General features: G+C 37.2%; 2 protein-coding genes across 7 annotated transcripts; both read left to right on the top strand.

Annotated features, from left to right (window-relative positions):
- Window positions 1-300: 300 nt before the first annotated feature.
- LOC140777654 (uncharacterized) lies at window positions 301-18386 on the top strand. Of its 6 annotated transcripts, none has more exons than XM_073121913.1 (26): window positions 301-419; window positions 598-711; window positions 923-1549; window positions 1634-1758; window positions 1850-1944; window positions 2038-2265; window positions 3717-3807; window positions 5489-5540; window positions 7136-7201; window positions 8514-8668; window positions 9430-9500; window positions 9688-9882; window positions 9970-10008; window positions 12542-12649; window positions 13605-13694; window positions 13829-13904; window positions 15076-15172; window positions 15253-15322; window positions 15415-15591; window positions 16264-16386; window positions 16812-16895; window positions 17058-17242; window positions 17334-17472; window positions 17555-17614; window positions 17777-17848; window positions 17929-18386. In XM_073121913.1, exons 3-26 carry the CDS (start codon window positions 1035-1037, stop codon window positions 18040-18042), a joined length of 3027 nt encoding a protein of 1008 aa, XP_072978014.1. In that variant the 5' UTR covers window positions 301-419; window positions 598-711; window positions 923-1034; the 3' UTR covers window positions 18043-18386. The 6 variants fall into 6 exon arrangements, with proteins under 6 accessions (XP_072978014.1, XP_072978012.1, XP_072978017.1 ...); XM_073121911.1 differs by having other exon boundaries at window positions 302-419; window positions 588-711; XM_073121912.1 differs by having other exon boundaries at window positions 305-419; window positions 534-711.
- A 3288-nt stretch (window positions 18387-21674) lies between these two features.
- LOC140777776 (beta-D-xylosidase 4) lies at window positions 21675-27017 on the top strand. Its single transcript, XM_073122117.1, has 7 exons — window positions 21675-22220; window positions 23322-23603; window positions 24458-24627; window positions 24789-24886; window positions 25267-25617; window positions 25729-26145; window positions 26250-27017. Exons 1-7 carry the CDS (start codon window positions 21807-21809, stop codon window positions 26819-26821), a joined length of 2304 nt encoding a protein of 767 aa, XP_072978218.1. The 5' UTR covers window positions 21675-21806; the 3' UTR covers window positions 26822-27017.
- Window positions 27018-27812: the final 795 nt, after the last annotated feature.

Raw genomic sequence — 27812 nt, 5'->3', positions numbered from 1 at the left:
TTGATAACTCACTTTTGATCTCTCAATCTTTTTTCATTTTTCCTCGAGCTAGGACATCTGATGCGAGCTCAAGTGATGATAACAGCGAAGGTGAGTACTCCTTTAATGTTTTTTTCTCCTCTTACGACACGGTCGGTAAGTGCCGTGCTAGCCGGTGTTTTAATAATCTGAAATTTCTTGATGGGCTAAATGGGCCGGCTTTTGGGCTTTAGATCTGTCTATAAATTAGTACTATGGACGGCCCACCGCGTGATATGTTATAAAATCCAACCCGGTCCTAAAGAGCTGAGTAAGAGTTACGGCTGCTCGGGAAACCCGGACGAGGGATAGAATAAATTCCCTCTCGATCCGTCGTCTTCGCTTTGAAGAAAATAATACGAGAAAGAAGCGGCGCAACGCGTAGGGACGAACCTCGACAGGTTCTTGCCTTCTCTCTGGATTGTTGCCTTAGGGTTTGCCAGATTCTTTTCTCCTTTTGTTTTCGAAGGAGGAGTCTTGTCTAATGACATAGTTTCGATCGGTTTTTGAAGTAGGTTATCCGTTGTTTGATGCGATTAAAGGTTAAACTTTTCTGAGAATTTTCAAAGTTCTTGCAAGGTTGTGTTTACCGGACGAAGGTAGCAGAACAACTCCCTCTCGGACCCTGTCCTCCACTGTTCAACAACATAATAAGATAGAAGACGCAAAGCAAAAAGGCGCACCCCTCGACAGGTTCTTCCCTTCTCTATAGATTGTTACATTAGGGTTGGCAAGTTCCTGTTGTTTCCAAAGGAGGAGTCTTTACTGATGATATGGTTGCAGATCGGTTCTTGAACTAGATTGTCTGTTTTGTGATGCTTTTATCAACCTTTCTGAGGATTTTCAAATTTCTTGCGGTTGTGTTTTCATAGAGATGCTGATAAAAGAATCGTTTTTCTTGCAGAAATTTTGGTTCTTCTCGTTGAATCTTCGTCGCATGCTCTATCTTGACGCCAATTAGTTATGAAGTCTTTTGGGATGAAATAAAGATTTGCTGCTGGTAACAGAAGGCTGCAATGTATGCGAGGAGATTAAAGTGCAGAGGCCAGAATCTGTATTTTTTACTTGTACAGTCTGGTAGTACATCTAGGCCGTCAAGCAGAAGTGTTTTTCATATAGACAAACCTTTGAAGGATGGTGTTTTTAGATCGTCAAGTCGTGACATAGGAAATTATAGGAGGTATGCTGCTTGTTACCCCAATAGTTCTTGTAGATTTTACTGCTCAAAAGGTGATGGAGCTAATCCAAGCGAGGGAAAACATGTGCCTGCCAAAGACACTGCAAATTTTGGTATAGGGAAGACTACAAAAGAGGAGGCTGTAATTGGTGTGAGGTACTCTGATGAGCATGCACGTCTTGGGGAACAAGACCAACAGGATTGGCTCAACAGTGAGAGGTTGTCCACTGATAATAAAAAGCGAGAGTCCCCTTTCTTGACCAAGCGGGAGATGTTCAAGAATGAATTTTTGCGGAGGGTGGTTCCATGGGAGAAGATCATGCCTTCATGGGATAGTTTTCCTTATTATGTTAAGTAAGTCATAATGTCCAAATTGTTCAGCGGTAGCTTATTGTAACACTCTTTATTGTGACTCATTCCATTTCTTTTTGCCACAAGTGAGCACACTAAAAACTTACTGGTGGAATGTGCTGCATCCCACCTGAAACACAAAAATTTTACATCATCTTATGGTTCTCGGCTGGTTTCCTCAGGAGGGAGGATATTGCTTCAGAGTATGCCAGGTTGTGTATGGAAAAAGTTTATGCAGATAGTGTCTCTGAATCCTTTTATTTTTATTTAATTTTTTTAATAAATTGTTCTTGCTGTCTGAAGGAACTGAGCTGTACCGAGAGAGACTAGTAAGAGCTCTTGCCCGAGACTTACAGGTCCCTATACTGGTCCTTGATAGCAGTGTATTAGCTCCATATGTAAGTGCAGCATTTCTTATATATATATATATATTTCAACTTGGTTGTAGATTACCATATCAATGAAAAAACCCTGATACTTATTTGGTGCAGGACTATGGAGAAGAATGTTCCTCAGAATGTGAGTCTGATGAGGAAAATGCAGGATCAGATGAAGAATGTACATCAGAATCAGAGATTGAAGATGAGAATGACGCAAATAATGAGGAATGGACAAGTAGTAATGAAGCAAAATCTAGTGAGAGTGATGATGATGCTGTACAAGCATCAGCTCAGGCCCTGAAGAAGCTTGTGCCCTGCAGTCTTGAGGAATTTGCACAGGTAAGCGTCTATGTATCAATAGTGATTACCGGAATAAGTGGAATTAACGTGGCCATTAATGTATTAAATGCAAAATATTGACTCTAATTTGAAGGTCAAGGGACGGAATATGCATGAAAGGTGAAAGAACGATCCTGTCATTGTTTCCTTTTTATGGAAGTTAGCATTTCTTGCATTCTCAGTTCTTATTATTCCCATGCATGTTACAAAGATAGATAACAAGATGTTCAGCCTGAAAGAAAGAAGCTTGCTCTTCCATTTAAGTGTCTTTTGCAAGCAAATGATTCTGCCTCTCTTTGCTTGATTGGCATGTTTTATTGTACTTGGTGTCTTGGTGTCAGTGGTCATTTCAAATGGTATTCCTAGTGCCTATGTTGATTTGGGTTGTACATTTCAACTCAATTCTTCATGCCATAAACCTTTATAAGTGGTCTAAAACCCATACGTGACATGCATTTAATTTGGATTGGAGTGATCTTGCTTATTGACTTTCAATGTGATACTGTGATAGAGTTTGATTTCAGTTGTGTTCAACTAATTTAGTAGTAGCCCATAACATTTGTCAACAAGGCTTGAACAACAAGTCATGATTCGGTGTATCATCAACTGCTATTATGATAGCTTCCTCCATAGGGTCATATGAGCTCAAGCTCATAAGCAACCACTAAGTGTTTCTTGTCTGGGTTAGTGAAATTTTCAGGTTAGATCTTTACTTCTGGTCAGGAGGTATATCCTAGGTTAACTCAAAAACAACAATGGAATGTTTGCAAAAATGAGTAGAGCAGGATGTATTTAATCTTTCATACAGAGTGTGACATCTGAATCATTCCCATTATTATGGGACATGGGAAAAGAATGACATGAATATGAGATTCTACTAGTTATTAGGAGTCTTGTTGATGTACTTTCCAATTCTCCTATGGGTGTTTTTGATTATTAGAAAGTGGAGTTCAATAAACTGATTGACCTCAATGAAGTGGCTCTTTCATTTTAAAGAAGAAAGTCAAAATGAAAAAGTGAAACTATTTTTAGTAGGTAAGGAAGTCACTTTATTGAAGTTAATCACTTTATTAAAATAAATTTTTTTTTGGAAGTGACTACTTTCTTCCCTTGCTTTCTAGCAACTAAACACCCCCTATATTTAAGTACAAACCAATCATGCTTGTTACTTTTTCTATGAAAAGATATTATTATTTGATGAGCACTCAAAAGTAGTAACTTTAGTCCTTAAATTAATGAATATCAACATACATGAGAAATATAGTAATCATACATGATATTGATACTTAATTATCTTCGACTTTGGTTAATTTGTTATTGACCGTTTGTTGTCTAACAATCATATTCATGTGTTGTTTTTGTGTTATTGCATGACCAAGTGATAGATTGCTTTAGTGTCATGTGCTAATGTTGTCTGGTGATGTAATTTCCTTGGTTATAATATGCTTTAGAGAGTCGCTGGAGAAGCTGAGAGTGCCTCAATATCAGAAAAGTCAGAGACTGTTGTTTCAACAGAAGAATCTAAAAGACCTCTGAAAAAGGGTAAAGACTCTTGCACTTCTCTCTAGATAATTCTTTTGTACTATATGGACTATTCAAGACGTTCTTGTTATATGCATTTATTTCTTTAGTTGTGAATGAAGAGGAAATGATTATTCTCATGAAACAAATCCTCTGTTTTAAAGCAAATAAAGAGAAGTCATAACATTATTTGAGATGGAGATGCTTAGAAGCTCGACATATTAGAAACCCTAATCAAGATGCCGGAATAGAGATATGCCCCTGTTGTTGGTTGGGCCTTTCATTTGTTTTTTTTTTTTCACTTTTGTTCAAAAAATGCCTATTATCTTATTCTTGTTTGGTAGAACTAACAAAACACTATAACTATTTTTCCAGTGTTATCAAAGAAGTAACCAGTTTGCTTCAAAACTTAATGTCCATTGCTTCATTTTGATTAGATAGAATTAGTAAAATATTTTCCTACGAGCCGACTGAGCCTACTAAGCCCTTTCATTCAAATTTTAGTGTGCTACCTTGATAAGTAAAATGATTCCCTCAAATATTAAGCGAAAAGATAAAAAATTAGAAATTTGACCAATTGAAGGAGAGCATGTAAGTCATTCTATCAATGTTTCTTCTTTAACGAATTTTCTAAAGTTAGGTTCCAATTTCTATGAAATTTGGAAAAGAGAAGAAAATTAATTGCTCATTACTCTTTTCTCAAATTGGATTAGAAATTTATTTATGTGAATTAAATGATGATGCTTTTGCCGTCCCCTTTCTATGGTCTTATATATGTCAAATCCCAAATGTCTTGTCACTCCATATGCTGCAATTATAGTAAGTCTGACTAAACTACAGAACATTTGGCGAAACAAATTGGTGAGTTTTTCTCCACAAATCTATAAATTTCAGATGAGTGGAATAGTAAAATCCAACATTGTAGTAGAAAGAAAGTAATTTAATTCATTTTATTAATAAAAATTGAATTGCTCTTATTCTTTATGCGATGTTCACCTGTGGGCAAAATTGGATTGCTTAATCCTTATTACTGTAAGTGCTTATGTCAGACTGAATGACAGAACATTTGACAAAATGAATCAATTGGTGAAAATCTAGAAATCCCAGATGAGTGAAATATTGGTAAACATCCAACATTTGTAGTAGGAAAGAAAGCAAATTTAATTCATTTTATAGGACAAAAATGTATAGCTCTTATTCTTTATAAGATGTTCTCCAGTGGCAAAATTGGATGCTTAATCTTTATTACTGCAAGAACTTATATCTACTTCAATTACACTATTAAGTAAAGAAAACAGCAATTATCTGTTGAAATCTTTGTACTTTCCTCTCGTATCTCCCTAACAATTAATTCTAAGAAGTAGACATTCTTTAACCTTGAGTTATATGAAATCTTCACTCTTAAAGACCCTATTCTTGCTCTAGTTTAACAATCTGGGTCAAAGAGTTCTAGCCTAAAGTATCATATATTGTGTTACTCTGATTTACATTTTTAGGGTACTGAAAGATGGTGACATTACCTTCATCTCACTTTGCTGCACTTCTTATGCAGTATTAAGATAATATGCTTAATGGTTTTTGCTTTGGATGGAACTCCTTTTATTTTACTTTATTTTGAGTTGAAAGAGACCTCTGAAAATTCTTACTTCTAAATACCTATATCTTCAGAATGCATGCTTAGGCAATTCCTTTGTTGCATCAGGGGATAGGGTGAAGTACATTGGGACTTCTGTGCATGTTGAAGTTGATCACAGGTATTCTACTTGTCATCTTACACGCAGAAAGTTGACGAACTATTTAGTAATTCCAGTTATTTGTGAGTAGTGGCTCTATTGTATCTTCTTCATATTTATAGTGTTAAAGCATTTTGACCTTAAACCTTTCATTTCAGGCTAATGTGTATGGGTACTTTTTTATGAATGCATAATCAGCAAACTTATAAGTTACAACCATGTTGAATGATATATTTATGTTTTTGAATCTCTTATATGATAGATTTTTTAGTACCCTCATAGACTGTATGTGTTCTCTTAGTGTCAGTCATGGGCCACCTTGACAATCTAAGAAGTGCAGATTTCAGATGCCCATTAAGCATATCACAGTTGTTTTATTTTTTATTTGCATTATAAAGGTTGAACATCTTAGAAATCATGTGTATTGTTAGGCTTGCTGGCTTACATGCATTATTGATGTTCTGCTGAGTGAATCATCTCCTTTTACTATCATTTAGATATTTTTTTCCTCTGTTGTGATTCCTTAAATTTTAAATAGAATGGTGAAGTCATTTTGGCACATTATTTTGCAGTTATCCCATAGTTTAATAGTTGACTTTATGAATAGCTAGAACATAATCGAAGTGTTTACACCTACAGGTAGACATTTTTTGAGCTAGATGGCTTAGGTACATATATATGTACATATATCAATGTGTGTGCATGTATGTGTGGTGGATATATATTTTTTCTTAGCGAAATGTTTTAGAATTTAACATTGTAAGATTTGACTTCAGCAATTATTTCTGCTTAGATCTGAGGTTTGTTCCTTTTCTTCTGCTTTTGCTTAATAAGATAACTCTATCCAACTACCAACAGCTCTAGATTTTAGGTACCATAACCTTCTGGTGCCTGAAGCTGTTCAGTCAAGTTTGGTACCAATTGTGGGGGTCAGATGGGTCAATATGGAGGCATATCGACCTGGACTTATGATTGGTACTATGTGAGAAAAGCTTGCTATTTCAACATATTAAATTATGTGAAAGTCAGAGCTTAATAAAAGTTTATTAGAATCTTCAAATACGATTTGTGCTTTCATCAACCATTTCTTGCCATTGATTTTTTTATTTTCTTTTGCTCCTTACTAATTCCTGGATTAATCATCGTATGGCTCGATGTTCCTACCTTCTGGCACAACAGCTTATAGAGTGTCATGTTTGAGAAAGGTTGTGCATGGGTTGAAAGGGGATATATATATGTCTAGTATTAAAATTAAGAAAGAAATTCTTCGGTTCTTCCTCTAGTTTCAGCAAGAGAGGGTTCTATAAATTTTTATTAGTTCATTTTATAAATTTTATTAGCTCATTTCTTATATGATTTCATGATATTGCTAAGAATTCCAAGGGTTTTCAGGATCAATCTTATTATGGTTGGATATTAAATTAGTATATTTGCAACTTATCTCAGTGATGCATCATCTGGTTTTGAACTGTATCATGTGTGGTTTTGAACTTGTGATGTAATTTTTGCACTCTTATTTTTGTTACTTTGAAAGTCAGCACTCTTTTGATATTTAGCCCAGCTCATTGAGCTTCATATTTATTCAATCCTGATTGTTCACATATATTGTATCACAGGATCATATTGGGGAAAATACCAACTTCTGATGGTCCAACAAATGCCTTTACTTCTATTAGTGGCAGGTGGGTGGGTAAGTCTTCCTATATAGCATAGGATAATTTTTCTATTGACTGTTGATCTGGCTTCTATAGTAGGAAGATGTTCCTTGAATTGTGTCATTTTTTGGCAACCACTTCCAAATTCGTATATCATGTTTTCAGTTTCAAATCAGGATGTTGCGCTTCTCTTCTCCAAATTCCTTTTCATCTAAGATGCTATAAGTTTTATACTTGTTTGTGAATGACGATAATGAATATTAATGCACAAAGCATACCCTCTTCGGCTACAAAAAATTGTAAAATTATGGTTTCAGGATCATGACATGAATTTGTAGTGGTCCTGTCCTTTTAATATGTTTTCCATAAACGTGGGTTGGTTCATCAATGAAAGCTGAACTTGAAAATTGGTCCAAGATACAGCTGATGGAGCTACATGTGAAAAAATGGACTAGAAAATGCAAAATTATGTATACATGATTCTTTTTTTAATATTTATTTTTTTAGTGTTTTTCATTTTTTTAAAATTTATTTAAGGTGGTGTAAGTACTCTAGTTAAAAGCAATAGGAAAGTTCAGTTGCTTACCATTTGTTAGGTATCCTGCTTGTTATACAAGAAGCTTTTCCCTATTTCTTTTGGGTTAACATCCATTGGCATACTTTGGTTTAAGTCATGCAATTTTCTGCTGCAATGGTAGATTTTTCTTGGTTAAGTCACTAAAGTTACTGTATTGGAGCAGGAAAAATATTTCATAGTATGGTCTCTTGAAAAAAAAAACTAGTCGCTGTCCCATTGATGAGTGTTTTTTAATAGTTTCCTTCTTCGATGAGGGCTCCCCTCATTCTGTACAGTATAAGATCTCATGGAGGCACACATGTCTTTGGTATCTGTCGAATTTCACAATTTTATGACTCGTTTGTGGTGTCAGGGCCTCATGGCTCCATTGCTGTCTACCGTGTCTTTAGTGCTTTATAGATATGCTTTAAGCTTTTGCATTGGACTAATTATATGTGTATATTGATAGGCATATCTGTGGGTATTATATTTTCTTATTGTCACACATAGTTTGGGTTTCTTAGCGTCTCAAAAGGTTGATTTGCATTGCCCTGATGGGAGCCCTTAAAAATAAAAGGAAATCAGAAAAAAGGAAAAAAAGAAAGAGGAATTGAAAGTTATTTTGATTACAGTCTGCCTTCCTTTGTATGATTGATATTTCTTTTCTTTTCTTGATCTTATATAGCTATATTTAACCTTCACAATCCATTTTATCTTTTAGAAGTTACGCTTAGATTTAACCTTTTTGTAGTTCTTTCAAGTTTGAATCAATTGAATTTTCAGGCCTCTGTCTAAAGGGCAACGTGGTGAAGTATATGAGATCAATGGGGAACAAGTAGCTGTCATTTTTGACAATCTCGAGAACAAGGTGGAGGAAGGACGTGGCGATGAGAAAATCAAGGAAGAAAAGGCGAAATCATCTATTTACTGGATTGACAGTATGCTTCTATATCAAGCCTTTTATAGCTACTAATAGATTGCAAAGTAACAGTCTCTCCAATGTTCAGTTATCATGCTTATAAATCATAGCCCTTAGGTATTTTCTCTAAATTCATTTTGTTGATCACTAGAGAAAGATGTCGACTATCTGGGATCTTTCAAAAATGCTTCCTCAATGGTTTGGAAAAGGTTACAATGGTAGGAAGCTTGCACTGAATGGATGTTATATTTATTAAGTCTTACTGATCCATGAGAATTAGTTTTCCTACCAAGTCAGTAAAAAACAAGTATCTTTTAATGTGAAGGCCTCAAGGGTACTTGAAAGGTTCTTTGCTGATGTCTTTGTTCAACCTTTATCAAAGGGTGCCTCCAGATATTGGATGAATTAAATTTGTTCATCACAGTTTAGGCTCATTCAACTTGCGAAAAACTGTTAAAGGGTGCCTCCAGATAAGATTCTATTGGGGATACAACTCTGCATATGTCTTTGTTCCCAAGTCACTAATATGAGAACCAAACTAAAAGAACTCCATCATGATTGTCTTTTGAGAAATATAAGAGTTCTATTGTTGATTTGACTTGCTTGGGTACTTTTAAAGAATTCTCGTAGTACTTTTATCCTTCTATTGAATTTCTATATTCTCTTTATATGTTTTAGTTATATGATTGCTAGATAGTTTTGCTTACTATTTTGATCAAATCACTAATCATATCTATAGCACAATGATTCATTTAAAACTTAGCTTCTTTTATTTTCTAGTTCAGGATATTGTGCACGATTTTGATACTGAGGTAGAAGATTGGTACATTGCAATGGAGGCACTTTGTGAGGTGGTATTCTCAACCATGCTGCTGTCTGTTCTATTTGGACAATTTTAGGATAAGATTGTTATTTTATTTTGAGTTGTCCTTAGATTATGCATCTGTACATTGTGATATCTGTAATTGTGATTGCCTCTTTCACTTAATTTAATATTTTCTTCTAATATTTGTTTTCCTGCTCACCTTTTAATCACAGGTTTTGCCATCTTTACAACCAGTTATTGTCTACTTCCCAGACAGTTCCGAGTGGTTATCAAGAGCAGCTCCTAAATCAAATATGAAAGAGTTTATCTGTAAGGTGGATAAAATGTTTGACCAACTTCCAGGACCTGTTCTTTTAATTTCTGGACAGAACATAGTGGCAACAGGGGCTAAGGAGAAGGAGAAAATTGTAAGATAATATTGATTTGAAAGTGCTTAAATATACAACATGTCATAGTTTGTGCTGACTATTCCCTTGTGAATATTACTTTGACAGACGATGGTGCTCCCTCATCTTGGTCGTGTGGCTCGGCTGGTAATTGCTTCCCACTGAAAGTTAATGGCATATTAAAAATTTTATGGGCACGACCATCTAAAAAGATAATGGTTTTGCTTTTTGGCTCCTTGTTTCTCTTTATATATCTTATACTTTTCCAAGAACTTCAATCCATAATTTTTTGTATCTCCTCTTTCATTCTCTGTCATTGCACCTAGAACATATACCTAATAGTTAGCACCCATTCCTACATTTTGAAAAATGAAATAATATCTTAGAGACAATTTTCCATGTTCAATGAAGAGAACTTGGAGAAAGAGGCGAGGAAGGAAAATGATACTTGTGAAAGAGAGGAAGCATAGAATTAGATAAAGAATTTGAGAGTTGAAGTTAAGGAGAAGTAGCCCGTCACAACATATCTGGAATTTATAGAATGCTGATGCATTTCAAAGCTGCTTTAGTTTACCGTAAGAATTTATTCGAAAATAAAGCTGTGGAGTGCCACCTTTCCCTACTAGTTCTTCTAGGGGTGAAAACGGATCGGATACGGATCGGATAGTGCTCACCCATATCCGGATTCGTATTTTTAGTTCGGATACGGATTCGGATACGGATACGGATATTGGACGGATAGCAAAATTTAAAACCATATCCTAACTAAACGGCTACGGATAATTTTCGGATAAATGATCGGATCTTAAACGGATATTGATTGAATTTAAAATAATTATAATATTTTATTTAAATATAATTAATACAAAATTATTAAGAGTTTTACAACAAATAATTTTTTTGTATGTCAAATATATAAAATTAGAGAAATTAATCTCTATAAATAATATATAATATATTATTAATAATAATATTAATATTTACTATTTAAATAAGCAAACTAAAAACTGTAAATCATTTTAAAAAATATGCGGGTAAACGGATATCCATATCCGAATCCGAAAAATATATCCGACCCGTATCCGAATCCATATCCGAATTTTTTTCAAAAATTCTATCCGTATCTGAATTCGAATTCGAATCGATAGAAATTTTTTATCCGAATCCAATCCGAGTCGGGTCGGGTCGGAGTTAATCCGACCCGTTTTCACCCTTAAGTTCGTCCCATTTCTGCATCTTTCTCATGGATAATCTTTGGAGTCCATTAGAAATTGGAAGTGTTCCAGATGTATAGATTTCACCAAGTCCATCCATGAACAATCATTGTGATGCCTATTAAAGGGTTTATGTACTTTCTCTTGCTTGTGCCTAGATTGCATATTTGAGCCATTTTGGGCCTGTTAGGGAAGGATTAATCTCCACTTTATTGTTGACAGTAGCCTATGTTAGACTAGGAAAAAGGGGAAGGAACCAAAAGCATATCTAAGGTCTGAAGGTTCGTTAAACACTTGCTTGAATTCCATTACATACTTTTTGAGGATGCAACTCATGTCATTTGCATGATCTGGACAGTTGAGCCTTATCCCATGTTTTGCATTAGAATGTAACCAGGTACTGCATTCAGTAATGAGTTTTAATGCAGTTAAATATTTTTCTCTGCCTAGCAAGTTCTGATGCAATTTGATCTGATAAGAACAGTTTACTATGTGTTTTCTTTCAGTTGATCAGACCCACTTTTTTAACTTCTAAAGTCGCTCATATGTAGGTCCTCTTCAATTGTGAGGGGAAATAGATTTTACATATTGTTGCCTCCATCTCGTTTACTTTCATTTCTTGCACTGCTGGTAGTTTAGCTAGAAACCAGTAGTCTTAAAACTAGAGCTGTCAAAGAAGCTTGCCGGCTCATGAGCTCGGCTCATTTAGAGCTCAAGCCAAATGGGGGTTTTTGGGCTTGAAAGTTTAATTGAGCCGAGCTTAGATAGAGTCAGCTCGCTCGAGCTCGACTCGAATAGGCTTGATATATAGTATGTGAGATAATATTATATACATATATATATAGACAAAAATAGATATGTAAGTTTTATGTAGCACAATTGGTTAAGGAATTTATTTTAAGGTAACTAACCTAGGTTCAATTCCCTAGTATACTCTATTTATTTGTTATTTTTTCAATGGAGAATCTTTAGTTGTTTAGTCCCATATCGGAAATCAATAGGGTACATATGCCTTTATAGCTATCTTTCTCTCTAAATGCATTAAATTGGCTTTGGTGGATTAGCCTAATCGAGTTATTAGTTTTTTGGATCAAGCTGGTCAGGCTGGCTTGATATTTCGGCGAGCCAAGCTGAGCCGAGCTTGTATAATTGAGCTTGAGCCTAAGTTATATTAATTTCAAGCCAAGCCGAGCTAACCCTTGCTCGCTCAAGCTTGGCTCATTTACACCTCTACTTAAAAATTTATATGTTGAATTGAAACCGGCAGACTTAAAACTTTATATGCTGAATCAAAACCAGTAGACTTAAAACTTTATATGCTGAATCATCGGTAACTAGTTTGCTAGTTACATTTGCTTTATTCCTTTGCCAAGTATTTGTAATGATATATTATCTGTTTTATCCCTTTGACATGCTTAAAGTAGCAGTTTTGATAATTAACTAAGAATTTGGACTTACATTTGCAGCCTCTGCCATTAAAGCAATTAACAGAGGGATTACGAAAAACTAAATCTTCAAAAGCTAATGACATACACAAACTCTTCAGGAATACACTGTCTATTCAACTCCCAAAGGTATATATTAATGCAATACGGAATTTGTTCCCTCTCTTCTTTTGCTAAACATGAAAAATTATCCTGTTCTACTCTTGCATCTTATCCTTTTATTTTCTGTTTAAGTATTCTTGATTATCCTGTTGTCTGGCTTGGTAAGTACTTATTGGGTATATCCATTTCAAGTGCAGTTGGGTCTTTTGTTGGCTTCAGTAATTTGTAGCAAGTAAATAACCTACAGAGTTCCTTGAGAATTTTGCAAATTTATGATCTCAACACAACTTCTCATAGTTCCTCAACTGTTTCTTTGATGAATACTTATTCCAATGAATTTTGATGTAGATATTGCCATATGATTTTGATAAGTGTTGCATCTTAAAACTTTCATGAGAGAGAGAATGCAAAGTAGCATCAGTATAAGTATCTGTCTAGATCCACTAAAACTGTTATGCTGTCTGATAGAAGATCTGCACAGTTTTTTTCTTCAATATTCCTTTACACTTTTTATTATTTTCTTACTTGCGGAAATGTAAGAATTCTTGTATAAAATGTGAATATGTTGCAACTTGCAACGATATGTCTAATAAAAGATCCCGATGGTTTCACTGTCAATTTTTGTTAGCTGCAAATATGTTGTCTAGAATGACTTTGTTTAATAGTGCATGTTTGTATGGTTGTTTTTGTGATTGTAGTGACGAAGTTTGGATTTTTGATCAGATGATTACATCAAGGCCAACAGATAGATGCCTTTCTTTTTGGCAGTGGATAATGTGCTTTAAAACAGATACATGATACATAAATCTGACAAGGATTACAATGACTGTCGACTTTGTTTTCTTAAATGTCCAAAGCATCTTAAGCAACTATCTCCCATTTATTGACAATAATCTTGCTATGTTGTAATTGCATAAGATGAGCTAATGTATTGTACCGTAAGCCTTTTGCTTGTATCCTGAATTGCTTCTTTTATTTGCAGGAAGAGGAACAACTAAGAATTTTCAATAAACAGATAGAAGACGACCAACAAATTATAATTTCAAGGAGTAACCTCATAGAACTGCAAAAGGTAATTAATTAATGCTAACTCAAGATAGATATTCCTCATATCATTTGCTTTGCATCTCATGTGTGAATTTTTTGTCTTTTCTGCATTTGCATCTCTTTCACCTATCAACTTCATTTCTTTTTGTGGTATTATAGGTGCTCGAAGAGAATGAACTGTCATGCATGGAGCTTTTACAAGTTAACTCTGATAGTATTATCTTGACAAGACAAAGTAAGTTAAACTGTTTCTACTTGCTTCTTGCAGCAGAATAACACGAATATGTTTATGGGATTTGTTTAGTAGTCACTACTCACTGTTCTAAATATTGTAACTTGTGAGGATCAGAAGGATTCAGCACTTGGAAACATCTAGAAACCACAATTGAATTTCACATAATACTTTAATTATGTGTCTCTTTTAAATAACACAGTGGGCAAATTTTCTTTCATGAAGGTTCTTTTGAACAGTTGTATGAGGCTCCTAAGATTCACAGGTAAGAAAATATTTGGTTTGGATATTGGCGTACCTCTGCAATTTAACGGGGTTTAAGGCGGTTGGGCGATTCCCCTGTGTGATAAGATAATTTGATCAATCAGATCCTCCAGAGACTTTTTTAATGTCTTGGATAGGGAGGTTTATCAAGGTTCTATCTTGGAACCATCCTTTTAGGTTTCCCTGACCATCAAGAACTTATTAGTGGTGCTCAAGTAGAGGATATTCCTTAAAGTAGTAGTTTCATGACCTGGTGGTAGTCCAAAATTTGGTTGTAAAATAGGTCAGTCCCTAACCAGGAAGCCTGACCTTAACCTTATTCCGAACATTGTTTAGTTTGCACTTATGCAGAAACAAGGCTAACCGCTACCACCATATTGAAGGTGTATCCTCATTAACAAGATCCATCGCAAAGTTGATGATGATGATTTGAACAAGTGGAAAACTTAGATTTACTATGATGCATCCACAAGACTATCAGACATGATTATATGGAACATAATTGTGGTGGTAATCTGCAATGTATTTGTTCCTCTTATTTTGATATTGTAGGATATAGAGAAAGGAGCTATTGCTCATAAAGGTGCATTCGAAGTTTTTTACTGCCTCTATAAATTACACATCGGCTTGAGCAAAAAAACCAATCTGCCAGTCTTCTTTTGAAGGCTATAACATCAGCTATCTTGGGATCGTACTGAATATGCCACTGATATGTATCTGCCTAACCATCTCCCGTTCATGTGCTAATGTGAATGTGATGCACACAAACTTTATTCTTTTGATTTTTTTTAACTTGTTATGATAGTTCTAAGATTTAATAATAAGTGGATGGTATGAAGTTAATTTTGGACTGGTTAATTTCTTATTCCACTGTGTTTTTTTTTCTCTCTCGGTGATTTCATTTCCACAGAAGCTGAGAAAGTTGTTGGATGGGCTAGGAATCACTATCTCTCTGCTGTTAACTGCCCCTGTATAAAGGGTAATAAGCTAATGATTCCCCGTGAAAGGTAAAAGTTCCCACAACAGACGTTATTCTCAGATTAGGACCATGTCTTGTAATCTAAACTTGTCTTATCTTTCTGTAAAGTCTGGATATAGCCATTGCAAGGCTGAGGGAACAGGAAATAACTTCCAGAAGATCTGCGCAAAGTCTAAAGGTTGCTTGCCTTTGGATTTGTCTTTAAAGTTTTGTAAGTGGCAAAGGCTTTAATAATTCATCTTCCTTAAATAAGCCACACCTTTACTGCAGAGTCTTGCTAAAGATGAGTTTGAGAGCAACTTCATTTCAGCTGTGGTTCCTTCTGAAGAAATAGGAGTGAAGTTTGATGATATTGGTGCTCTCGAGGATGTGAAGAAGACACTAGAGGAACTTGTCACACTTCCTATGAGGAGGCCGGAGCTTTTCTCACATGGCAATCTACTAAGGGTAATGAACCATAACACTTTGCCTCTTGGGTGGACTAGTTTCTTACTACTGTATGTATATAGAATTAATTGTTACACCAGAGCTTGGGAGAAATGTACCATTTTAATATAGCCAGTGTCTGTTGAAAGTTGAAATTGATGAACATAAATCCATTCTACATACTGGAGAACGAGGAGGCTAAAAGTACTCAGAAGATTGCAAATTACGTTTTGCAAGTAGATCCGATACTAAAGAGTAGCAACTGTTTACTTGCAGAAGTGAAAATTGTTCTTTTCTCGAGATTGCTTGTCCTTGCTGAAGGCTATAGGTCTATTATTGAAAAGACTATCCTCCCCTCCAGTATATTGATGAAACATAGTGGCCAACAGAATCTTCTACACTCATGAAACTGTCACTAGACACTAGGACTAGGTGAAGTTAAAGAACTATTACACACCTAGAGTGTACGGCTCCTTGAGCTGAGACCACAAATAGCTGACTTATTTTGGGTCCTGATGCTTTTGTGGCATTTATGTAGTGGCTTTTTTTATTTTTGAGGATTTTCTACGCACTTGCAATGACACATCTTTATGTTTTTGCTTTTCCAGTGGCTTTTGGATTGTAGCTTTGTGCCTATCTTAATTGTTGTATGAACACCATTTCTACTTGACTTACTATTGAAACTTCTTTCAGCCTTGCAAAGGAATATTACTGTTTGGGCCTCCTGGAACTGGAAAAACACTTCTTGCCAAAGCACTTGCAACTGAAGCTGGAGCAAACTTTGTTAGCATAACTGGTTCGACTCTTACATCAAAGGTAGGATGGCTGTAGCATGTGTACGGGTTAAACCCTCTGACCAACTTTATGTGCTTTATCCTACATAGATTTAGAATTTTCCTATTAAGGTTCAAGTATGCTATCCATATTTTCCCAGTCAGTCACTGTTCTACCATGTATCCTCTAACATTGATTCGGCTTTGTCGTTTTCATGCTGGGAAAATAATAACGGCAAACTGAGTTGTGCCAAACTGAAATCTTTTTTGGATATCAGTTACTCGTCAAGGACTGGTAAGTCTCTCTGGAGACATCTGATAAAAAAAATTAATGACCTGTGGTATGATAATAGCATGGAACTTCCAGTTGATTTTTGTTGTCTTCAAGAAGCCGCATTACATGCGAATTATCGGTAGGTTCTTTTTCCGTATGATTGTATATCTTACTTCTGCTATTATATTGAACAGTGGTTTGGAGATGCCGAGAAGCTTACCAAGGCTCTTTTTTCCTTTGCTAGCAGGCTAGCCCCTGTTGTAATATTTGTTGATGAGGTAGCAAGCTAATCTACTTAAAAGTGATTTCTTTCATTCGGCTTTGTCCCTACTAAATTTCTTCATGGATGTCCTTGTGTTGTCCTGATGTTGCTTTATTCCTTTTGTTTGATGATGATCTGTTGAATCATCTGATCTTAAGCAATTACATTGTTGTGGTAGGTTGACAGTCTACTTGGTGCTCGAGGTGGTGCTTTTGAGCATGAAGCAACAAGACGAATGCGAAATGAATTTATGGCAGCTTGGGATGGACTAAGGTCCAAGGATAGCCAAAGGATCCTTATTCTTGCTGCCACGAATCGTCCATTTGATCTCGATGATGCCGTAATACGCCGCTTGCCTAGACGGTAACATCATAGAAGCCCACTGTAGTACTGTATAGAATTATACTTCTTGCCCTCATGTTCTACCCTATTAAATTTATATATCTATATGTAGGATTTATGTGGATCTTCCTGATGCGGAAAATCGAGTGAAAATCCTAAGAATCTTCCTCTCCCAAGAAAACCTGGAACCTGATTTTAGATATGATGAACTTGCCAATGCCACCGAAGGATATTCAGGAAGTGATTTGAAGGTAACATTATTCATTTTCTTCTTGTAAGGTATTTTTATGATATGATAGGTGTCTTATCATTCATTCTTACTCTTCGATGCAGAACCTGTGCATTGCAGCTGCATATAGGCCTGTTCAAGAACTCTTAGAGGGAGAGAAGAAGGTAAGGGCATCTCTTTAGGTCATATCCAATTTATTTGTGTTCTTTTTCTTTAAATATATCAGCTCAGTTACACAGCTTTATTGAAACTCTTTCCTACTTTTATTTGTTCTTCTTCTTTCTGGAACTCTGGAATCCTGACTTGGGTATGGTTTCATTGTTCAGGGAGGTGTAACTAGTTCACAACCTTCATTAAGATCCCTTAGATTGGATGACTTTATTCAAGCAAAAGCCAAGGTATACAATATCAAGAATCTTTTTAATCCAGTGGCTTCAAATCTTAATAATTTTTCCTAACTTCATTCTGATACATCAAGGTGGGTGCTTCGGTTGCTTATGACGCAACTAGCATGAACGAACTAAGGAAATGGAATGAACAGTACGGAGAGGGCGGCAGTAGGAGACAATCACCATTTGGCTTTGGCAACTGACATGAAGTAACATTATTCATTTTCTCCCGGTAATATTATGGGGCTCCTCACCACATCTCAAAAGTGTGAGAGCCCTGTATTCTTTCAACAAAAATTAAAAAAAATATATTGTTTTTCTTATAAGTTGGGATTCAAGCATCCCATATTTATAGTAGAATGTTAGTCTTGTACCTCACTCGTTTACCCATAGTGCAGATTAGTTTAACATCAAAGAGAGAGCTCTGTAATTCTAAATATTTTGATATTAGTGTTATATTTATGATTGCACTCGTCATTTTGGGAAATTAAATTCCAGATTTTACGACTATTATGTGTAAGCCAACAATCAGTTAAAATTATTTCTTTAGTTCTGTCCGGATTACAATTGTGTATGATTTAACACCTAATAATGGGCTTTTAAATAACCCAACTGCACAACTTCCTGCCGCCAGGGTAGTTGTAGAGAATCCATTATCTTGTCGGTAACGGCAAGCATTAATCACTATATATATATATATATATATATATATATATATATATATATATATGTATGTATGTATATTAATAGGTATTTTTTTTATTATTAAGGAAGTTATGAGTTTGACTTTAATTTTAAATAATATTATAGAGAAATTGTTTGGTGTTTTGGTAGCTTGTTCAATTTGATTAATGATTCGGTAATACGGTTAACTTGGAGGCACGACGGTATAGAGCATGTCTCAGCGGAGTTTAATTTGAAATAATTATTCGGCTACGTATATAGTTTGAAATCTAATTTAGACTATGAAACTGTTAATATCATGGGAAAGGTTGGGATGATGGGAGAGTTTGTGAATAGAAAAATTCTTGTACGACATTCGCATTACCTTTGTCCTTGTTAACAATGATGTAATGATGCTTCTGTTGATCCTCTCAAAGTTAAAAAGATTCCCAACTGTAAGAATCGGACAACGGATGGCTCCAAAGCGTGGAGTCAAAACGCCAATATAGTCCAGAAGGGAGCTCATATTCTACAACGACACTCGTGAAAGAGGACTAGGAATTTGATCTTTGGAATGGAATCCAAATATTCTAAAATATTTCAACTTTATATGTCGTGGATCCAACATCATGTTTTAGTGTTAGTATATTATTTCTTTTTAACTTTGTGTGGGGACTAAACCTCATATGCAACCTCCAACTATAGTGGATTAGACCTAATGTGCATTTGGAAATTGCTAAGTAACAGAGGCTTGACGTGATAGAACTCCTTATGCTCTTCTGCTTGAATTGCAGTAACTTTGCTCTATCTACATCACACCAGGGGAAAAAAAGGTTCACCCTAAGCCAATTAGGCACTCGATTTCTTTTCTACGTGACTTGGCCTGTTTAATTGCTTCATTCAGCATCCACAAGCTAAGTTACTCATGAATTGGCTTCTCATCAATTAGTGGTCGAAAAATAATGTGAAAAAACGAACAGACTTGCTGGGCTTGGCGTTAGGCAATTAATTTTGCAACTCTATTTTAATGATCAAAAGTATAGTCTATATTAGGTTGTTAATAAATGCCTGCACACACACACACACACACACACATATATATATATATATATATATGACATTATGTTTCTTATGTTTAGGTCACTTTGCAGGTATTGGGCCCTTGTGCTCTCTCAGTCATGATCACATTCCCATAAATAAACCTACTTCGATATCTATCCATCTTTCCTAAATTCCACATCTCCACCACCCATTACCCAGTAGTGCTCAAGTAATGACTGAAGCACTCGAGAACTCGAAGTAAAGAAAAAGGAGGAGCTAAGTGGATAACCATGATGGTGTATTCCAGTGTTAGTTATTACCTTTTCCCATTCACCTCTCAACGAATGATCCTTCTAGTAGAAACAAATCCAATCCTAACGGTGGTAAACACTTGCTCCATTGTTGCTGGACTAGTTCGTGTCAACTCTGAAGCCAAACTAATGCTTTGATGCAACGTCTTATCCGAGCTTTATTCACGTCTCAAAGATGGTCTTATCCTTCCTATGACTGCTTAATGTGTAGTCATGGAGATGGCGAGACAAGTAATCCGGTTAATACATATAGATTAGTGGAGAAGCTAAAGAAAGACCAGGGCATAGAACAGTGCCATACCTAAATCTGTTTAACTTTTTAGATCAATTCATTAACATTCAAAAGTTACAAGAATACAATCTTAAATACAAGCTCCATAGTATAAAAAACACCTCCACAATTATTAAAATATAGCAGGATGAGAGGGAAATTCTCTTGATTAGAACAATTATAAAAGTTTATTAGATGGAACTAGAGGCAGAGCACTCTTGCACAAAGATACGTATCAAATAGAGCAAGAAACAGTATCAATTTAACATGACAAAAAATTTGTAGAAAAAAATATTATTAGTATAATTATATTCTTTAAAAATGTTATAATTGCCACTGAAAATATTATGGGTTTTTAAAAATATCATTATGTTAGTTAAGTGTATCTAATTATGATTAAAATAAAAACTATCTGTTAAAAATTAATCATAATTAACAATAATTCTAAATCAGTCAAAAAAAAAACCCCCAAATAAAAATATAACAACCGCGTGGACGAATTAATTCCTTCGGCGGGAAAGCGATCAATCGGAGGGCGTCAAAAAGGGTGGGGCCAGATGGTAGCCTTAGGACCAGGCCAAACGACCCAATTAGGCATCAGAGCTGGCTCGTGCTCTGGGCGAGGGCTGACCGGACCGGACCGTGGACTCACGAGACCTGATGTCCCGCAGTACTGTATAGCGCGGGATAGAATAGAAATGGCTCCCCTGCCCGGAATACAATCACGGGCAGTTTTATCCTTTGGACTTATCCTACTTCTTATTCTAATTTGGCTTGGCTTTGTCTCGCGCATGAGCCGCCCCCGTGTTCCATACTTGCATGCTGTTGTTCTCCAACTGACATAATGCTTCACTATAACTATTCCATGTAATTATTCATCTACGAAGGCCCTATTCTTTCTCCGGTATAGAGTAGAGAGGAATAGGGTATGGAGCTCTGTGTATACTCTGAAAAAGGATAAGAATAAAAGACAATGGTATAAAATGAAAGCAGAAAAGAATAGATGGCAGTAATCTCACACCTTATGTTGCATGAGTTATTTTATCTTATAAATATAAGTTTCTCTGTCTCATTGCATTAAATGTATAATTATACCATATGTCTTATTATAAAACATATTAATGTTGGTTGATTTACTATTTAGCTGTCACTAATTTGTCATTCGTTTTTGCCTTATTTTTCTGAGTCAATTTTGGATAATGTTGTATACCAAAAGAGTATTGAGAGGATCGTTCTCATTATAGTTAACATAAAAGACACAGAAATGATTCCTAGCCAACTGTAGGCGACTCCGTCGGCTACAAGCCGATCCGAATTAGCCGTCATATGTTCCTGTTTTCACGTGAGAGAATAGAACAGAGCAGCAAAGCCGTAGCTCCACTGTGCTTTCCTCTGTTACCATGAGGACTTGCCATTAATCTCCTAATAATTACGAGGATCCATCTCATTCCAATGCCATCCAACAGCAATCACTCCTACCTTTGGCCCCCACTTCGCCAATCTGTATTTCAATTATCCAATAGAGGAAAGCAATTAGATTAAAATAGCTGGAAACACTCACGGACTCGAAAAGTTGGACGCCCATCTCCCTCTTCCCTCCCTCCCTCTTCCTTCACGGGTTGTGCTATAAATCCTCGCGGCGCAACCACGACTGGAAGCCATTGTGTGCATAGTCTGGAGAATGGGGGAAAAATCTATTCTTTTCTGGCTCATTCTTGAGCTTTCTCTCCTCTCTTTTCTGGGTTCTCGATGCGTTTTAGCCCAGAATCCAATCTTTGCCTGCGATGTCGCTTCGAATCCGGCCTTGGGTAGTCTTGGATTCTGCAACACGTCGTTGAGCGTGGCACTGAGGGCCGAGGACTTAGTGAAGCGGCTCACATTGCAGGAAAAGGTGGGGTTTTTGGTAAACAAGGCAGCGGCGGTTAGCAGGCTCGGGATTCCGAGCTATGAGTGGTGGTCGGAGGCTTTGCACGGCGTTTCCTACGTCGGACCCGGGACGAAGTTTTCACCCCTCGTTCCTGGGGCGACTAGTTTCCCTCAGGTTATTCTCACTGCGGCATCGTTCAATGCCTCCCTGTTTAAAGCCATTGGAAAGGTGAGATCTTTATGCATTGGTTTCAATGATTTCATCTTACTGCACTAGATGGTTGTTTTGGATTTGAGATCTAGAGATGGGTCTTCTTCTGCTAGCAGGAGTGATGGCCTCTCAAGCTTTATCCTATCCACATTATTATAGCACTTTTATTTGGCCTAGGCTTTGATCAGTCGACAGAATTCCTTATTTGTTTAGAACGTGCGTCTTGGATTAGAGATGTCAGTGCTGAAGAAATGGAAGTTTCTCACAATTTATTTACTAAAGATGCTGGGATTTCCTTTTTCTTGTTTTGGCATCTGGATAATCTCTTTTAAGAATTTCCTTTCTGCGCAATGCAGTGTAAAATAGGATCATGTTCCAAGGCTGATGTTTTTGCTGCTTTATTCCTTTCCCTTTTACTGTGCATTTCTATTGGATAACTTGACTTGCATTAGAGTCCCAATAGCGTGGATGGGAAGTTCTTCGCTTTGCCGTAGTTTGCTTATCTCGACTGTCAATTGTTTTACTAATATGGGTTGTTAAAATCTCTTAATACAACCAATTGCGTTTTATGTTTAATGAATTTTTACGTGCAAAAGTACAAAAGATGGTTTGTGAATGTGACCTCAATCATACGGATCTACATTTGGAGATGTAGTCAATTTGTTTCCAGCTTCATTGTCTTCCTCACATTCATATACATGATGTCTATTCATATATGTTCTGTCTCTTAGGCAACTCTGTTTCGTATGGATCTGAAGATTGCCCATCTAACTGTGGGCCATCTCCTTTGTGCCCACTTAACAGTTGAGATGTCACTCTCTTGGGTGATTAAATGGAAGGGTGCTTTTGCTAATGGTCCCTAATTTTGGTACCTCTGCCTCCCACCAGCTTTGTAAATGCAAATTTCACAATATTTGCGTGGCAATTAACTTTCCTTTTTTTGTGGACTGTAACTCGTGATGAAGATGCTGCAAGTCTGTAACTAGTGATAACTTAAACAATATTGTTCAAATAATAGTGCACGAAATTTTACTCACAACTGCGGTTATAGTGTACTATTTTTACCATCGATCAGATTTTGAGAACAGACTGACATGTTGTTAATGATGTTACTTCTAGGTGGTTTCAAACGAAGCCCGGGCAATGCACAATGTCGGTCTCGCAGGGCTAACATTCTGGAGCCCGAATGTCAACATATTTCGTGACCCTCGGTGGGGAAGAGGTCAAGAGACACCTGGAGAAGATCCATTGCTCGCAAGCACGTATGCCGCAGGTTATGTCAGGGGATTGCAAGATGCTGATGATCCAGAAAAGCTGAAGGTTGCTGCTTGTTGCAAGCATTACACTGCCTATGATTTAGATAATTGGAAAGGATTCCAACGTTTCACCTTCAACGCTGTGGTAAACTACTCCTCAGACTTTCTTTTTCTTTGTTTTCATGAAAATGGAATTGTATTTGTTATTTGCATGTAAATGATACATCAGCATCTTTTCCTGGTATGTGTTCTTGTCTAGTCATAACTAACTAGTGGTTTTCTAGGTGAAAGGTGGTGTTTTTGGCATATCCCATGGTCTCTTAACCCAAATAACATCAATCACTTTCTCTGTGTCATTGCTTAAAGCACACAACCTTCAAAATCTGAGTTATTTGCTGATGGTCCTCACAACTCTTTGTTGTCTGATACCTTCATAGGAACACATTACCTACAGTAGATCGTTACATTTTTGGAGAACTAAAATATCCTCTGATTCACCGGTGGCCTCAACCTATACTTGCATTTATGTGCATAAATTTTATTCTTCATCCGCTGAAACATTGATGTCTTGGCAAACAGTGAAAAAAACTAACATATTGCTGATATACTGTTATATTCTTACCTATGTAGTCAGATATAATTCCAATGTCACTGCCCAACACTGCAAGATCTTGGACAGAGCATCATCGACGGTATATAATACTACAATAATACAAAACCACCTTTATACCCTAAAAAAGATAGCTTTGTACCGTATATTGACAGGCATGTCATTTTAAAATCAGCATAGAGATAAGATACTAAAAAATTCGTGCATGAACCGAAAAGCAAGCAATATTTTATTGGAGATATATGCACATAAGCACTCGTTATTCCTAATAAAGTGTGCCCCGTTGTCAGGCAATGGAATTGTTTATGTGTGTGTGGTGTCCTATTAGCTATGATGGTTGCTCTTAAACTTCTATATTAGTTATATTTTATCTATTCTTGTGGTGTTAGGTGACAAAGCAGGACATGGATGATACCTTTCAACCTCCATTCAAGAGCTGCGTAATTGATGGGAATGTGGCCAGCGTCATGTGCTCCTACAACCAAGTCAATGGTGTCCCTAGTTGTGCAGACTCTGGCCTACTGTCTGGAACCATTAGAGGAGACTGGAATCTTAATGGGTCTCTTCTATTCTCTTCTTTTCGTCCTTTTTAATCTCTTATTATTGTATAAGAATTACATAAATGTCAGTGAGACAAGGCTACATCGTAAAAGAAAGAAAGATATAGAAGACAACCATTTACATAGTGAAGTATCTGACTCTCTTTCTCTTTTCTCTCAGGTATATCGTATCTGATTGCGATTCAGTTGATGTTCTTTACAATAGCCAACACTACACCAAAACCCCGGAGGATGCCGCTGCCATAACAATCTCGGCAGGTAATTGCTTCAACACAGATTGCATTTTGGAATAGAGTCAGACAATTGGTCCAAGAAAGAAAGAACAGAGACAAAATTTTCTTTTATGTGAATAGGTCGATGGATTGTGTATTTGTGTTTGATTCCATATAATCCAAACAATGGTCTGTCTCTTTTCCTTCCAATCGCTACCAATATGCTCATTAAGCAGATGGGTGTACATCTGCATCCGAATCTTAGATAACTTTGGGGCAAGATGTGTGTGTGTGTGTGTGGGTCTAAGGTTGTCTGATGTAGTTGATGATCTAAAGTATAATCCCCTAACAAAAGCCTATCCATTCTAGTGTTATACAGTGGAAGTTTTGTTTTAAAGAAAGAAAACAACTTCAAAATTTTGGCAGGCCTTGATCTGGACTGTGGTAACTTCTTGGGCCAGCACACGTTGCCTGCTATCCAAGGTGGTAAATTAAATGAGTCTGCGGTGGACAAGGCCATCACCAATAACTTTGTGGTCTTGATGCGTTTGGGCTTCTTCGACGGTGATCCGAGGAAGCTACCGTACGGTGGGCTGGGCCCCAAGGACGTGTGCACCAAGGAGAACCAGGAGCTGGCCCGTGAGGCCGCCAGGCAAGGCATCGTCCTCCTCAAGAACAACCATAACGCACTCCCGCTGCATCCCACGTCCATCAAATCGATGGCTGTCATCGGCCCGAACGCCAACGTCACCAAGACCATGATCGGTAACTACGAAGGTAAATACTCTTTTGGGAGTATTATATATATTTTTTTCAATCAAACACAACATTTTTGGACCTTAAATTTGTTTAAATATAGAGTGTTATTTGCAAATTTTTGTTGTGAAGGTACACCGTGCAACTACGTAACACCTCTGCAAGGCCTATCAGCAATCGTCAACACCGTGTACCAGCCCGGCTGCACCAACATCGCCTGTGCCGGCAATAGCCTCCAATTGGACCCTGCGAAGCAAGCGGCAGCTCAAGCGGACGCCACAGTCCTGGTCGTCGGAGCTGACCAGTCCATCGAGAGGGAGGGCCTCGACCGGGTTAGCCTCCTCCTCCCCGGACAACAGACGACGCTTATAACAGAGGTGGCGAAAGCCGCCAAGGGCCCGGTGATCCTCGTCATCATGTCCGGCGGTCCGTTCGACATATCGTTTGCGAAATCTAGCGACTATATCTCCTCCATCCTCTGGGTAGGGTACCCCGGTGAGGCCGGAGGGGCGGCATTAGCTGACATCATATTTGGATCTTACAGTCCAAGTAAGTTCCATTCTGAATTCTTATGTCAATTATATCTAAGACTCCTCAACTATCTAATATCAAATATGAAATAATTGGGGTTTTTTTTTCGGTTCATCACGTAGGTGGAAGACTGCCTGTGACATGGTACCCTCAGTCTTTTGCCGATAACGTCTCCATGGCCGACATGCACATGAGGCCGAATCCGTCGACCGGATTCCCGGGTCGAACCTACCGGTTCTACACCGGCGAGACTGTCTACACCTTCGGCGATGGATTGAGCTATACCGAGCACACTCACCACCTAGTCCGAGCCCCCAAGCAAGTTTCTATCCCCCTAGAAGCAGGGCATACGTGCTACTCCGAGACGTGCAAGTCTGTCGACCTAGCCGGCGGCCACTGCGAGAACCTAGCTTTCGACATCCACCTCCGCGTTAAGAATTCCGGTAGCATGCCGGGGAGCCACACCGTCTTCCTCTTCTCGTCGCCGCCTTCGGTGCACAACGCACCAAGGAAGCATCTGCTAGGGTTCGAGAAGGTTTTCTTGGGCCCCAAAGGCGAGAGCAACGTAGTGTTCAAAGTTGACGTTTGCAAGGACTTGAGCTTGGTGGATGAGCTTGGGAACAGGAAGGTGGCATTAGGTTCGCATATACTTCATGTTGGTGACTTGAAGCATTCATTAACTTTGAGGATCTAAGATCCTTGGAGCTTCTTGAGGTCTTCTTATTGGATAAGTTGTCTAATAAGGGCTTCCATGCAAAATTGGAAAGAATCAGATCATCTTCTAGTTCTACCTAGCAATTTGTCAGCTTTAATTTAGACTCTTAAGCGAGTCAGTCCGTCAACTGTAACTTGAATCCCAAATTTTAATCCAATGGAAGTGAAATTACCTATGGACCTTGAATGTGAGCATATTCCAGCATTATCCGAATATAAGGGCCAATCCCATTCGTTTGACTAATTCCAATAACAGCATAACATCGGCAATAACTACTAGCTTGGTAGGTGGTTAATTAATCAGTTGTTTGTTAGCTTAGCTAGGGTCAATTGCAAATGGATCTCGAGATTGAATCGGAGAAATACTCCAATAACAAATATAAATTTTTTATTAGTTTAAGTTTTTAAAATAACTGATGAATTAATATGATATCAAAAAAAAAAATCTTTTATTCATATTACCGTAGTAATTAGTTATACAATCGAGGAACAATTTATGCTAGCAAATTCCAACTGGAACATGCCACATTTAATATTTATGCGACGTCGGTGAACTCTCAGCCACAGGACGACTCAGCATAAACTAATGTTCACATCCGCAGGAGCATCAGAACAAAATTTCATGGATAAAGTAAGGTCGCATTTAGTGCGCCTACGTGGATACACCTATTGCCAGTGTCACCAAAGTACGATTCTGAATTCATGTTAGTATCCTAATGAATGCTTAATTAATTCCATCCATTAGAATAATTTGTTTTGGGCTTCCTCATTAGCTACCAACATCGCAGCGACGAGAGTAATATTCTATGAAAACTAAACGAATGACTAAGAAGTAAGCAGTCTATGCTGTGAGCTCGAAACCGAGATCTTCCACACAAGTCATGAGGAGATTAGCAAATCGCTCCGAATGCCCTTTTCTACGAGGAAGGGAGTCCTTTCACAAGGCAACAGAATCTCTTTACCGTTTTCCA

Source organism: Typha angustifolia, chromosome 15, assembly GCF_048772165.1.
Source record: "Typha angustifolia cultivar Huaian chromosome 15, ASM4877216v1, whole genome shotgun sequence".
Taxonomy (NCBI): domain Eukaryota; kingdom Viridiplantae; phylum Streptophyta; class Magnoliopsida; order Poales; family Typhaceae; genus Typha; species Typha angustifolia.
This window is presented reverse-complemented; position numbering and strand designations above follow the sequence as displayed.

Bases quoted from the DNA above. Each gene is read 5' to 3' on its own strand.
- LOC140777654 (XM_073121913.1), top strand. From the start codon at position 1,035: ATGTATGCGAGGAGATTAAAGTGCAGAGGCCAGAATCTGTATTTTTTA. The intron at 7,202-8,513 runs GTGGGTGGGTAA...TTGAATTTTCAG, and splicing joins TTTACTTCTATTAGTGGCAG to GCCTCTGTCTAAAGGGCAAC. The intron at 12,650-13,604 runs GTATATATTAAT...TTTTATTTGCAG, and splicing joins TGTCTATTCAACTCCCAAAG to GAAGAGGAACAACTAAGAAT.
- LOC140777776 (XM_073122117.1), top strand. From the start codon at position 21,807: ATGGGGGAAAAATCTATTCTTTTCTGGCTCATTCTTGAGCTTTCTCTC. The intron at 22,221-23,321 runs GTGAGATCTTTA...TGTTACTTCTAG, and splicing joins TGTTTAAAGCCATTGGAAAG to GTGGTTTCAAACGAAGCCCG. The intron at 26,146-26,249 runs GTAAGTTCCATT...TTCATCACGTAG, and splicing joins ATTTGGATCTTACAGTCCAA to GTGGAAGACTGCCTGTGACA.